Below are 12450 nucleotides of genomic sequence, written 5' to 3'. Positions count from 1 at the left end.
TTTTATTCAATTCAATATTTGTCCATTTATATAATTTGAAACCATTATTTAATATATATTTTTTTTTCAACAACTAATTTTGAGGTTGATAGTTTAAATATTAAGCTCATTTTGGCCAAATTTCACCACTTGATTGAGTGTATATATTTTAAGTCATTTAAATTGTATATCAATATTGATTCACGGTAAAATATTAATAATATTGAGTACTAAAAAAAGTAGTTAAATTATAAATTTAGTTCTTAAATTTTTTAAATTATAAATTCATCTTAAATTGTCAATCCAAAAGCTTAAACTGACAATTCATTCTATAAACTTTTGTATTTTAAAAAATTCATGGATTGACTAAAACAAAATTGAGAATTTAAGATCATACTAGACATAAAATTTAAATTTATATCTAGTTTAGTAATTCAATTTTAAAAAATTTGAATTTAATTAAATCTATTAAACATAAAATTAAAAATTTGAAGCTATATTTGATATTTTAAAAGTTTATAGATCAAAAAATACAAATTTAAGAGTTTAATAAATACAGTTAAAAATGATACAGATATGAGTTTTTTTAAAAAGTTAATAGTAATAATAAGGAAAACATTAGAACCATACAAATTCGAAGAAATTACATGAGATATTATTAAGCAATTTTAGGCGGGTTGATAGGATAGTTGCAAATAAAATAATTATTTTTAGAAAATACCAATATTAGCTAGTGAAAGGGAAGCAAAACTTTAAGGAAAAACACATTTACTTATAATATCAATAATGGACTAATCTATATCTATGTTAATCGATTGGTTTTTTATTTTTTTTAAAGTATAGTTTTCTTAGATACTTGAGGTTCTTTGACCTACTGCAGTTAATATGTTCGAATTAGTTAATTTATATTTAAGATATGAAATTATAAGAAGAAATAATATAAAATACTTGATAAATGTGAAAAGTATAGATGGATGGAAATATATAGTTCTTCAGCAAATGTGGAAAGTAGAGGTAGAAAAATATTGAATTATTCGATAAATGTGCAAACTTCAATAATGTTTTGAGTTGTTTATCTCAACCTAAAAAGCTAATAACCGAACGGACCCTGATTTAAATTTTGAAATTAATATTAAAAAATAAGATTTTGAGAGATTTCAATTCACAATAAATTTCTAATAAATTAGATTGTTTGGTAATGGAGAAAATGGAATGATTTTAAAATTCAAAGTGATTTTAAATTTAATTTCACTTAAAAAACTTTTCGAACTAAAATGCTCGAATTTTGCAGGAGTTTGTGGGATTTGAAACTAAATTACTTAATCAACCTTGTCAACTTTAATTTTCAATTAACACATCATAGTTAAAAATCTATATTGGTAAATTCTTAACTTTCTTTTTTTTCGATTACCATCTAAATACAAAATTTTAAATTGACTCATTTCAAATCTTTATCGTTAATTAATCCTAAATCATTTCAAATCATGGGATTTGGACTTATTTCTTAAACTTTTTTAATAGGTAAATGATTATTAAACGAAAATTGGTATGCCTTCACATTTGTCAACCCAAAAAGAAATTTTTTAGGACAAAAAGGAATAACTTTTATTTTTGAGAAAGAAAACTTTATCAGCTACCCTTCTTATTTTTTCACATTTTTCAACCAAAAGGGACTTTTTCATATCGCAAATGCAAAGATAAATGGGCTTTTTAAATAATAATAATAATAAAGATTGAAAATTGAGTTTTACACGAGAATAATCACAAAAAATATATTTGTTTTGATATGTTTTGGAATGCTTTTTTAAGTGTTTAAATTTTTTTAAAAAAATAAGTCATCTTTTATGAAATTGGACTATTTGACAACCATTCAAAATATCTTTTCAAATGTATTTTTAAAAGTTTTTATAAAAAATGTTTAAATAAAAATCAATTTTTTTAAAAAATATTTTCTTCTCAAGTCAATTCAAATGAATTCTTAATCATAATTTGATTGATTATGGCATTGTATTAAAATAAAAAGGTTTCAGATCTCCTCTACATTGAATTTTTTTTTTTAAAAAAAAAAAAGATTTGTTATATAATTGGTTTAAATATTATTTTAGTTCCTGAACTTTAAATTTTATTTTATTTTGGTCTTTAAATTTTAAAAACCATTTGTTTTAGTTCATAAATATTTTTTTAAAAAAATGTTTATTTTAGTCTTACTATTAAAATTATTTCAACTTTTCAACAAAAAATACGAGGGAGTTTGTAATTTTTGATAAGTAGGTTTTAGATATACTAAGTAAGATAAAGGTGAAGTAAAATGTGAACAACCAAAATTTTGAACTAAAAATATCTTTTAAATTATCCCGCTTTGTCACCTTATTCAAAATTAAAACTCTAAATTTTTTAGATAATTAACTTATTTGATAGTTTGGTCATCTAAAAATATAAGTCATCTCACCATTTTGTTAAGAAGTCAACAAAATCTTAATAATCATGAACTAAAATAAGCACTTTTTAAAAGTTCACGAACTAAAACAATCAGTTTAAAAAGTTTAGGAACTAAAATTAAACAACATTCAAAATTCAGAGACTAAAAGAGACATTTTTAAAATTTTGAAGGATCAAAATAGAATATTATTTAAAGTTTAGAGATCAAAATAAGATTTAAACATATAATAGAAATTATAGAAATAAGAATTATTATATAGCATGCATGATTCATTATTGGAAAATGCTCCAAGAATGTAGCAAGCAGTGCCAAATTGCATAGAAACATGTGAGGCTCACAAATATATTTTGTATGTCTTTTTGAACATCCTTCATTTTTTAAAAAATAAATTGCCGTTTCTTTGATTTAAAAAAATAAAAATAATAATCAAAGTGAAATTTTCCTTTGAAAGTTTAAACTAAATCAACCATAACATAAAACTACACATTTTTTAACTAAAAGTCCATAAAAACGAATGTTAATGGTATCTTAAAGCTAAATTACAAAATATAAAATTTCAAAAAGAAATTCTAAATTTTCTATTATAATAACTAACTTAACCGGTAAATTTAATTAATTAATTTTATTTTTGGGAAGAAACAAATGGAAAATAACAGAGCAGAGGGATAACGTTGGGCATTGGGCCACGTAGCTTCCCATAATGGAGTATTTGATGGGACATGCGGATAACTGTCATTGCTTTCCAGGCCATCCTCATCAATCCATTGGTTAGATAAAAATATCCCAAACCCTATCCCCCAATCACCAACTACCCTTTATAGCGAAGAAAATGAAGTTCATATATATATATATATATATATATATTGATTAATTATGAAAAACAATATATTGTTCGTTTCAACTATCCCTCCTTTTAAAAAGTTTCAATCAGATGTGTTACTTTAAATAAATAATTCTAAACACATACAATAAGTAAATTTGTGAAGTAGAGCTCGCTAAACAAAATTATAAGTAAAAAGACAGAATTGAAAGTATAGAGTCGAAAGTAGAAAGACGACAACATGTATAATTAGGAGAATATGCCTCGTGTTATTTTTTTTCCATGTATTAGTTTAAATTTGTTCACATAAATAAATACCAAAAAAAAAATCGTTTTAAAATTTAATGAAAAACACCTACAAAGTTAGTATGAAACAAACTTCAAACTTCAATTATTAGAATGAAATTTTTAGAATTTGTTTGATATGATTGAAACCAACCTATATGGTTCATTGGTATTTTTTATAATTGAACCTATGAAATGAATAGAAAGATACAATAACTTAAAAAATATATATATATTATACATGATAAATAGATGTGTAAAGACTGTAGAAAAGAAGTACACAACAAATTCCATCGACAATGTTTTAAACTAACAAGTCTTTTAAGGGGAATTTGAATGATATTAAACAAACATGAAAGGAGAATACTTACTGGCTAGTCAATAAAAATTTCCTACACCACCATTCAGAATTTGACAAGTAGGAGCCAAAAATAAAAAAGAGAGAAACATAATCATTTTCACTCTTTAACCATGGCTAGTAAGAAAAATCTTCCTCACGGGCTGTCACAAAGTATTCTCGATCTAACATAAAATATTGGACAAATTGTAAAAACTACCTCTAAAATAGGATGAAAGTTACAATTATTCTCCCAGACTTTACAAATATTGAAATTGAACTCTCAAATTTACATGATTATAGAAATTGTAGTAGTATATAAGTTGAAGATTCGCTTTTTCTCATCATGAGGTAATCACTAATGTGTTTTGAAGGTCTAATTCCAACATCTATATTATAAATTTGAGGGCTCAATTTTTTTTTAAGAAAAAAAGTTTTGAGACCATCATTGATAAGCTAGAAACTAGAATGTTCATGGGTTGGGGTGAAAGATTTTTTAGACCCAACTCAATTGTTCGGATTGTAATTTTTTTCAACTAAAATAATCCTTATTAGAAAATGAACCCAACCCATGAAATATTTGAGTTAAGTTGGTTCAGATTAATCAAGTCATTTATTTAAAACTTTATTATAAAAAGAAGCAAAATATAAATAGGTAAAAATCTAATTTAATTATTTTTATATATTGAATTAAGATTAATATTTCAATTTCAATTTATATAGCAAAAATTTTATTTCTAAAGTGCAAAAAAAAAAAAAAAAACTACTTTTAAAAGTTATTGAAAAATAAATTATTCAAAAAATATTAGAATTAAATAAAATTAAAATCAATATATGTATAAATAATTGTGTTATAAATAATAAAAAAATATTTTTTAAACTTAATAATAAATTCGATCGGATTCAAGTTGATTTGGTTTATATTAAGTAAATCCATAAACTAACCCAACCCATAAAATTTTCATTTATTTGAACTCAACCCAAACTAAATGAATTGACAACCCAACCCAAATCGATTTTTCCGGATCATCAAATTTTTTTAACACCGCTACTAGAAACACCATTGACATTTAAATCAAATAGAATGCATAAACTTCGTTCGTTTTCATAACATAACAAAACCAATACTATCATCTTTTATTTTAAATCTTTGTTGATTGTCATTTTCAATCTCCAAGAATAAAGTTTTAGGAGCAGAAAACTTCTCAATACTTGTGATGAACAGTAATTTTCAATACCTTCAGCTAATAAGTAAAGATAACTGCAGATATACTCTTTATAACAAGACTTTGTTTCAAACATACCTTTTTCTTTTCTTATTTGGCTTCTACCCTAGGCTGCACAATTCTCACTCTAGATCTTTCAATAGACCATTGATATGTTAAGGTTAAAATATTATTTTGCTCACTGTATTTTTTGTTTTGGTTTAGTTTGGTCCCTATGTTTTCAACATTATTTCATCTTGATCACTGTACTTCCAAATTATATTTATTTTCGTCCTTGTACTTTTAAAAAGCAACTATTTTGGTCCCTTCATTTTAATTTTTAAGGAATCAAAGTAGTCACTTTTTAAAAGTTCAAGGATCAAAATGAGCCAAAATTAAAAATACAATAACCAAAATGAACATTTTGAAAATAATGAACCAAAATAAATTAACGTCGAAAATATTGAGACCAAAATGCACTTTAGAAGTACTGAGACCAAAATAACCAAAGTATTAAAACCATGTTTTAACCATGAAAATAAATCAAGAAAAGACAGAATCTCCCAATTACTAGTCTCCAAATTTGACAACGAAAAGTTTAAAAAGGAAAAAAAAAAACATTTTTTTTAACATTTGAAAGTTATTCTAAACGAAGTAGAAAAATTAGAAGACATGGAAGAAAAGAAGCCATTTTCCATAGAGGTATACAAAGATGCAAACTATGGTGTTTCAGAAATGGGTAACACAAACAAGATTATCTTATCCCTACATACTTTCTACATTGATTAATGTCAAATCTAACTCCTCAAAACATGCTCAACAGGCAGTAGCAGTATAATGCACAGGCGTGGATGTGGCTGAGATTTTCCTTCCCTTTTTTTTCCAATAGTAATACACAAATGAATTTAAAACGGTCCCAACAAGAAACATACTCTGAATGCAAACTGCTGAATAAATAAATTACCTACTGCCAACGTAATTCACAGCCCAAAATATCTATCTTTATCAGCCTAGGAGGAAATATCCACCCAAGCCGAACAATGATCTACCTGCAAACAACAAATTCAAGGTATCTTTGTTAAAGAGGTCGTATCGCCCGATCATGATAGCTTGATACTTTCACAAATATGGCCAACAATCAACCCCCCTTTATCATAAGAAATATGGAACTCCTGTTCTTGGGCCTCGCATCTGATTATTCTCCTCTGTCTCAGTGAAGAACTTCACCTCTCTTTCCTGTTTGAAGTTAACAAACGGTTCGTTGAATAAGAAACTTGCATAATGTGGGGAGAGATTGGAGAATATTTTATATCTATTTATTGTTATAATGGAAGAAATCTTGAAAAGGCCAATGTCATTAAAATCATAACGGAATAGTCCTCCAGCGGATTAAGACACCGAAGGGCCAATACTTTTCTTCTTCTAAAATATAAAATCATACGACTAAAGTGAGCACCCACCATATTCTCATTAAAGCTCAATATAGAAGCTACATTCCCACAACGATAACAATAGTTTGGAGCAGACCATACCTGCAAAATCAAGAACCAAATGACCCAATCAACCAGATAAAGTATATCATTATATAGAGATAATAACTTTTGCTCTAAATCTTACAGTCACAAGGCCTTTATCCTGAAACATATACTTGAGACCTTCTTGTACAAGTTGATGTGCTCGGCAAACCAAATCAAGATTATTAATGTGATTGAACTGCAATAGTTGAAATCTGCATAAGCTCCGTCGGAAGTTGCACAGTTCAACAATAAAACAGATAAAATTACCTCAGAAGTAACCCTGGAACCAAAAAGCCAACCTGCTCCTCGTGGACTAACTGCCCATGTTTCAATATCTTCTGGATCACTCCACATAAGATCACAAAAAGGCCCCTCATGCGGAATTTCACAATTTCTATCAATCACCCTTATCTGTCAGCGGAAGAAAAATGGTGGAAAAAAGGCCTCAAGCCAGTAAAGTTCCAAACTGATCCATTGGCAAGTGGGATTAAGAAACATTATACAACACAAAGAGGAAACATATCACGTCAGGCATTATAGCATTTCAAATGTGGATTTGTAAGGTGCGTGAAAGTATTCACAAGGCAAGTGCCAAGCTGCAGTTATGTAAGTTTTTTCCATTCATTTCGTTCAAGAGATCCGCACAGATCTAAATACCAGTACGACTGTGCATCAATATTGGCATATAAATATATAATGCATGTAGTCTGGATCAGAAATGATAGGACGATCTACTAAATGAGTGTGGAAGTAAACGAACAGTAAGTCATCATAAACTGATTTTTGGAGTCATCCTACTGTAAGGGTGCACGGACCTCTTAAACAGGTTTACTCCAATGGAAAAAGGTACAATCAATGTTCTAAGGTCTAGCATATGCTCTCTTTCCTATCCAATTGCTTTAATGCTTTCTACGTGGTGACATCAAATTAATCCTTGCTACTAATTAATTTCTGAGATGCTTCTCGAGCAAATATGAAAGCTTCGACAATTCATTCCAAACTATCTTTATAAGGCATAGATAACCTATATTCATATATTTTCTCCCTCTTCACGTGAAGTAATTGATGCAACATATAAAATAAGTGTAGGAAGAAAAGGTATGGGACAAGAAAAAGACGGATTATCATTTGAAAGAATATAAGGAAACCTGATCTATAGTTCGAACATCAGGAGAGAGCCCTCCATGGACACAGAGAACCTGAGATGATAAGAAAACCAAGCAAAAACGTATAATCGCGTAAGGGCACCCAGCACTTAAAACTCGTCCAATAATGAAATCAATTGCATAAATCCATGCACATAAAACCACACAGTCAGGGTTGGGGGTTTTGTAGGGCAACAAGAGAGAGAGGTTACAGTTCCATCTATAATTGCTGAGAGTGTCAAGTAGTCAAAAACGTCTGTACAGTACCGCCATGCATTAGCATTTCCATACTTTCTCTGGCACTCATCATAAAAACCATAAACCTGGCAAGAAAATGGCAGCACCAATGGATATTACAATAAAGTCCAAACCTTCATATCACGATATCAACATTCATACCATCGACAAAGTATGAAAATGAAGTTTTCAATATAATATGGAACAATAACATGATCTCCACTCAATAAGTTCCATGTTAAGAGAAAAGGCGGGAACTATGGCTGTGTAAAATGCGTGTAAACAGCATTTTGGGATCAGGACCCAACAAAGTGGCAAGATCAAGAGATTCAATCCTTGTTACCAAACTGAACAATCCCCAAACCTTTTATTTCACTAAATTCAAATCTATGAGTACAATCTTTCCCCAATAACATATAATTACCCCAATTTCATGACCTCCATGGATTTTACGCCCATTCCCTCACTGGGTTGAACTAGAATCCAAGATCTTTGCCACCATATTCAAAATTTCCACTAATCCAGACATAGCCATGCAAAAATTACACAAGCAGGAAAGTTTTTAATCCACAATTTTAAGGCATTTTTTTTACTCTGGTTTCACAAGGGAACAGAACATTTACTGGAGATGGGAACATTGATGGTCGAAGGCCTAAATTCTACCATTTTTTAACTATTTACAATGACTTTCAGAATGCTTGTGCACTTGAGAAAAGGCATTTTCTCAACACTGTTTTCAGGAGGGGAACATAAATTAATGAGACAGAAACATAGCTAGTTGAAGGCCTAAATTCTCCAACTCATCCATCATGGTGAATCCATGGTCTATCAAAACTCAAAAGCAAGGGTCTTAAAACCAGAGACTCCTCTCCTTTCTTTAACATTGTAGACATGGAGGATTCAAATATATTACTTTATAAGAGAGATAGGATCACAACCTCAATAAACAAAACAGAAAAGTCAAACCTGTGTGAGCTGTCTGCTCTCATGGTTTCCTCGCAAGAGTGTGATGTTAGCCGGATATCTAAGACGACAAATAAACTATTTTAGGAAAGGAAACTGTCTGTTCTTCCAAAGAATGTCATAGCAAATAACAGAATAGAAAACCAAAAGCACAGCCAAATCGATTTTTAGGACTTATTTTGTACTGATAGGTGACAAATAAGTGCAATCCATATTATGAAACAAGAGGCCAAATGATAAAATGGGCAAGTACCCTACCCTCTTCCCATAAAAATTGCAAAGAAATAAATAAATAGAACAAATATCTTGGAACGGCTGCATATTAATGTTCTATATAAACTGGAATTTGGTAACATAAATTCAAAACAATAACTGAAGGCTGCTAATCACATACAATCTCCTTTAGAACTGATATTAATATTAATTAACTATAGTGACTTTGTTTTAAATAGGAAACAAAACACCAAGATGTTACTATCTGATAGATATGTTCCACTTACTCACCTATATACCAAAAAACTGACATCTAACATTTACAACGGTGCGTGAAGTATACATGATAGACCTTCTTTTAAACTTTGTTGTTGCTAATCAAAAAATCTTTCAAAATAATTTATTTCATTGGCCATAATTTGCTTCATGATTGTCAACCTAGCTGAAAACCAAATATAAAAGGTACATCCATATTCAGCAAATCAGCTACAATGAGCATGAAATAACACAAATAACCCCACCCCCAAAAAAAAATGTAAAGAAGAAAGTACTAATTATGTGGTCTTGCAATAATGGAGAGTATTTTCAAACCTGGAAGCATGCATAAAACATTACCTGGCTTTAAGAAGCAAAAGAATAGTAAAAACTTCAAGACTGTTATAACCTCGATCAACAAAATCACCCTGACAATGAATAATTGATGTTAACCACCCCATAGAATCAGCGACTATCATAAATGGTCTAAATTGTCCAAAAAGCACATAGCATACCATGAAGATATAATTTGTCTCTGGCACATGACCTCCAGTCTGAAAAAGTTTCATCAGGTCGTGAAACTGACCATGAATGTCACCACAAACCGTTACAGGACTGTTGACAGGTTGCACGTTAGATTCCTCAATGAGGATCTCTTTTACCTGTTATGCAGAGAGCATGAATCCATTAAAAGGCCAATCATTGGGTTATCCAAATTTGCTAACATCTCCTACGGATATTGCTAATGAGGATCCTATGAAAAATAATAATAATAAAGTCTCAACCGATAATGCCGTTGATAGTATAAGTGTTCATTAATGACTTTGATTAGTAAACAGTGACTTCTTAGGCGAGTGTGCGTATTGCGCATCCTCGTCAATATACACAAGCACAAACACACCATGTCGCAAATTCCCAATCAGAATTTCACATGTAATCCCCCAATTGATCTCCGGGAATCCAATCATGAACCAACAACCTCAGCATCCATTTCTCTAAAACCTAATCGAAGTACAGTTGGTGTTCAATAAACGAAAACCGGTGAGGTGCGCGAGAAATTTTAGCGAAAAGCTGAAGAAACTTAAAACTCTATTCACGAAACAGAAAGCATAAACCCTGGTAGTAGGAGCAAAAACCGCAGCATCAATGAAGATACAAAAAGGGGTTTACACAAATGAGGTTCCAAAATGTATAAACCCTAAATATCCTCAGATACGGAAGGTTTTGAAGATTAATCGCGAAAACAACTGATAGAAGGGGTGGGGATAAAAACAATAAAACCATACGTATTCGCAAAGAAGTTGAAGCTCGTCTTCGAGAAGATGCTGGCCTTCCTTGACCTTAGCGATCCACTGGTCCAAATCCATGTCTCTGTTCCTCGGATTGCCAGCAGCAGAAGAGCGACGATGGAGAATGGAACCCTAGAGAGAGAGAGATAAGAGAAGGAGAGAGGAAGAAGAACTCCGATTAATTATATGGAGGGTGTGATTAGCCGATTGAAATTGAAAATTCAGTGGAACGAGCCGACGCTGACCAAGCAGATCTATCCCACCCTCCGCCCCCCTTTTGTTTATTTCGGAAGAAAATACCTTTGTTCTATAAATAAATAAATAAACACTTTTTTTTTTTTTGTAAAATTAAATAAATCGATCAAAAATAAATATTCATTTCTTAAATTGTATGTTTCATGAACATGATCATCCATGACTTTTCTAGCATTTTATTACATTCCAATCATTTGAAAACAGATATTTTCATGCGATTGCACCTATTTCTTTAGTTTGTCCATTTTATAACCCCTTTTTTATATTTTTTTTTTTTAAATTATACTATCTGATTGGAGTAGATTGCAAATATATATATAGATGTGTAGTTCAGTATGACTCTTATTTGATGGTCCGGTTTAATTTATTTACAACATTGTTCGCTTTAATAATTGTTTAATTTATTGACACTTTTATAAACTTTTTATAAGTTTAAATCTTTTCTCGTTTGTTCAAACTGCAATGCTCAAAATAAGTATTATGATATATGGATATTGTAAACATTGTATAATTTTTGGTTGAATGGACATAATGCAGAATAGTCAATCAAATATTTTGATAACTTTATCTAAAAAATGTGCCTAATTTCACTTGTTTGATTTTCGATTATAACGCATCGACCGTACTAAATGTGGCCAAACAAACCTAGTTCAACTGATATGTATTATTATATATTATCAATCAAGATGTATATGGTTTAAATCTCTTGTCCCCAATTGTAATGGAAAAACCCATACCAAATAGCATTTAAACATCATGTCATGTAATCACTTACTATATATATGTCATTATGATGTCGTCATAAATCAAGCAAACATGTAGTTCATTTTCAACAAAATCGTCGTCCAATCACCCATTGTTATTGTATGTTTTAATTATACGATATGCTAAATATATATTTTTTGTTTTGGAATTAATATATTGGCTTAGTGTCTCATTTACAATCGATATTGTAGTGTTCTTCTCGATAAATAGTTTATGTGTATGTCTTCATCATGTTCATCTAACTCCTCTAAGCTATAACTTATAACTGAGTTATTTGTAACACCATTTCATATCATACTAAATTCATGAAAATGTGTTGTGCAATACCATATGGCATATTCATGCATGCAACACTACTGATACACGAATTGAAATAAAAAGAATTAACTATATACTCAATTCTCATATAAGGCATCCTTGCTTGAATTGTATTTATGACTAACATCCGAAAATGTTCGCAACGAAATAGATCCTCGCGATCTCTTCCACAAATGATTGTCAAGTGGAGTGTCGAGACTTTAATGATCGAGTGATAAATTGACATATCCTCGTATTGGATGCCAATAGCAAGGAACTGCATAAATAAATAAATAAATAAATATCGAAACTATCTATTTAACGAGCTCGCCACAACATGGTTGTCCTCCAATAAACATTAAATGCAAATTTACAAATCTCAATGCTATTCAGGTATATGTTAAAAAAACAATATATCTCTCACACGTTTAACCATGTTGTTATAGCA

At 29.9% G+C, this 12450-nt stretch overlaps 1 protein-coding gene across 2 annotated transcripts; it reads right to left on the bottom strand.

Annotated features, from left to right (window-relative positions):
* Positions 1–5739: 5739 nt before the first annotated feature.
* Positions 5740–11091, bottom strand: LOC120081742 (phytochrome-associated serine/threonine-protein phosphatase). Of its 2 annotated transcripts, XM_039036855.2 has the most exons (10): positions 10683–11091; positions 9912–10058; positions 9757–9824; positions 8932–8989; positions 7941–8051; positions 7732–7782; positions 6851–6994; positions 6684–6779; positions 6527–6598; positions 5740–6302 (listed from the first exon to the last, which is right to left on the bottom strand). In XM_039036855.2, exons 1-10 carry the CDS (start codon positions 10761–10763, stop codon positions 6219–6221), a joined length of 912 nt encoding a protein of 303 aa, XP_038892783.1. In that variant the 5' UTR covers positions 10764–11091; the 3' UTR covers positions 5740–6218. The 2 variants fall into 2 exon arrangements, with proteins under 2 accessions (XP_038892783.1, XP_090171756.1); XM_090315630.1 differs by having other exon boundaries at positions 9757–10058; positions 10683–10973.
* Positions 11092–12450: the final 1359 nt, after the last annotated feature.

Source organism: Benincasa hispida, chromosome 7 (genome assembly GCF_027475165.1).
Source record: "Benincasa hispida cultivar pf3 chromosome 7, pf3_genome.v1.1, whole genome shotgun sequence".
Taxonomy (NCBI): Eukaryota; Viridiplantae; Streptophyta; class Magnoliopsida; order Cucurbitales; family Cucurbitaceae; genus Benincasa; species Benincasa hispida.
This window is presented reverse-complemented; position numbering and strand designations above follow the sequence as displayed.

Bases quoted from the DNA above. Each gene is read 5' to 3' on its own strand.
- LOC120081742 (XM_090315630.1), bottom strand. From the start codon at position 10,763: ATGGATTTGGACCAGTGGATCGCTAAGGTCAAGGAAGGCCAGCATCTT. The intron at 6,780-6,850 runs GTAATTTTATCT...CAACTATTGCAG, and splicing joins GTTCCAGGGTTACTTCTGAG to TTCAATCACATTAATAATCT. The intron at 6,599-6,683 runs GTAAGATTTAGA...TTGATTTTGCAG, and splicing joins AGGATAAAGGCCTTGTGACT to GTATGGTCTGCTCCAAACTA.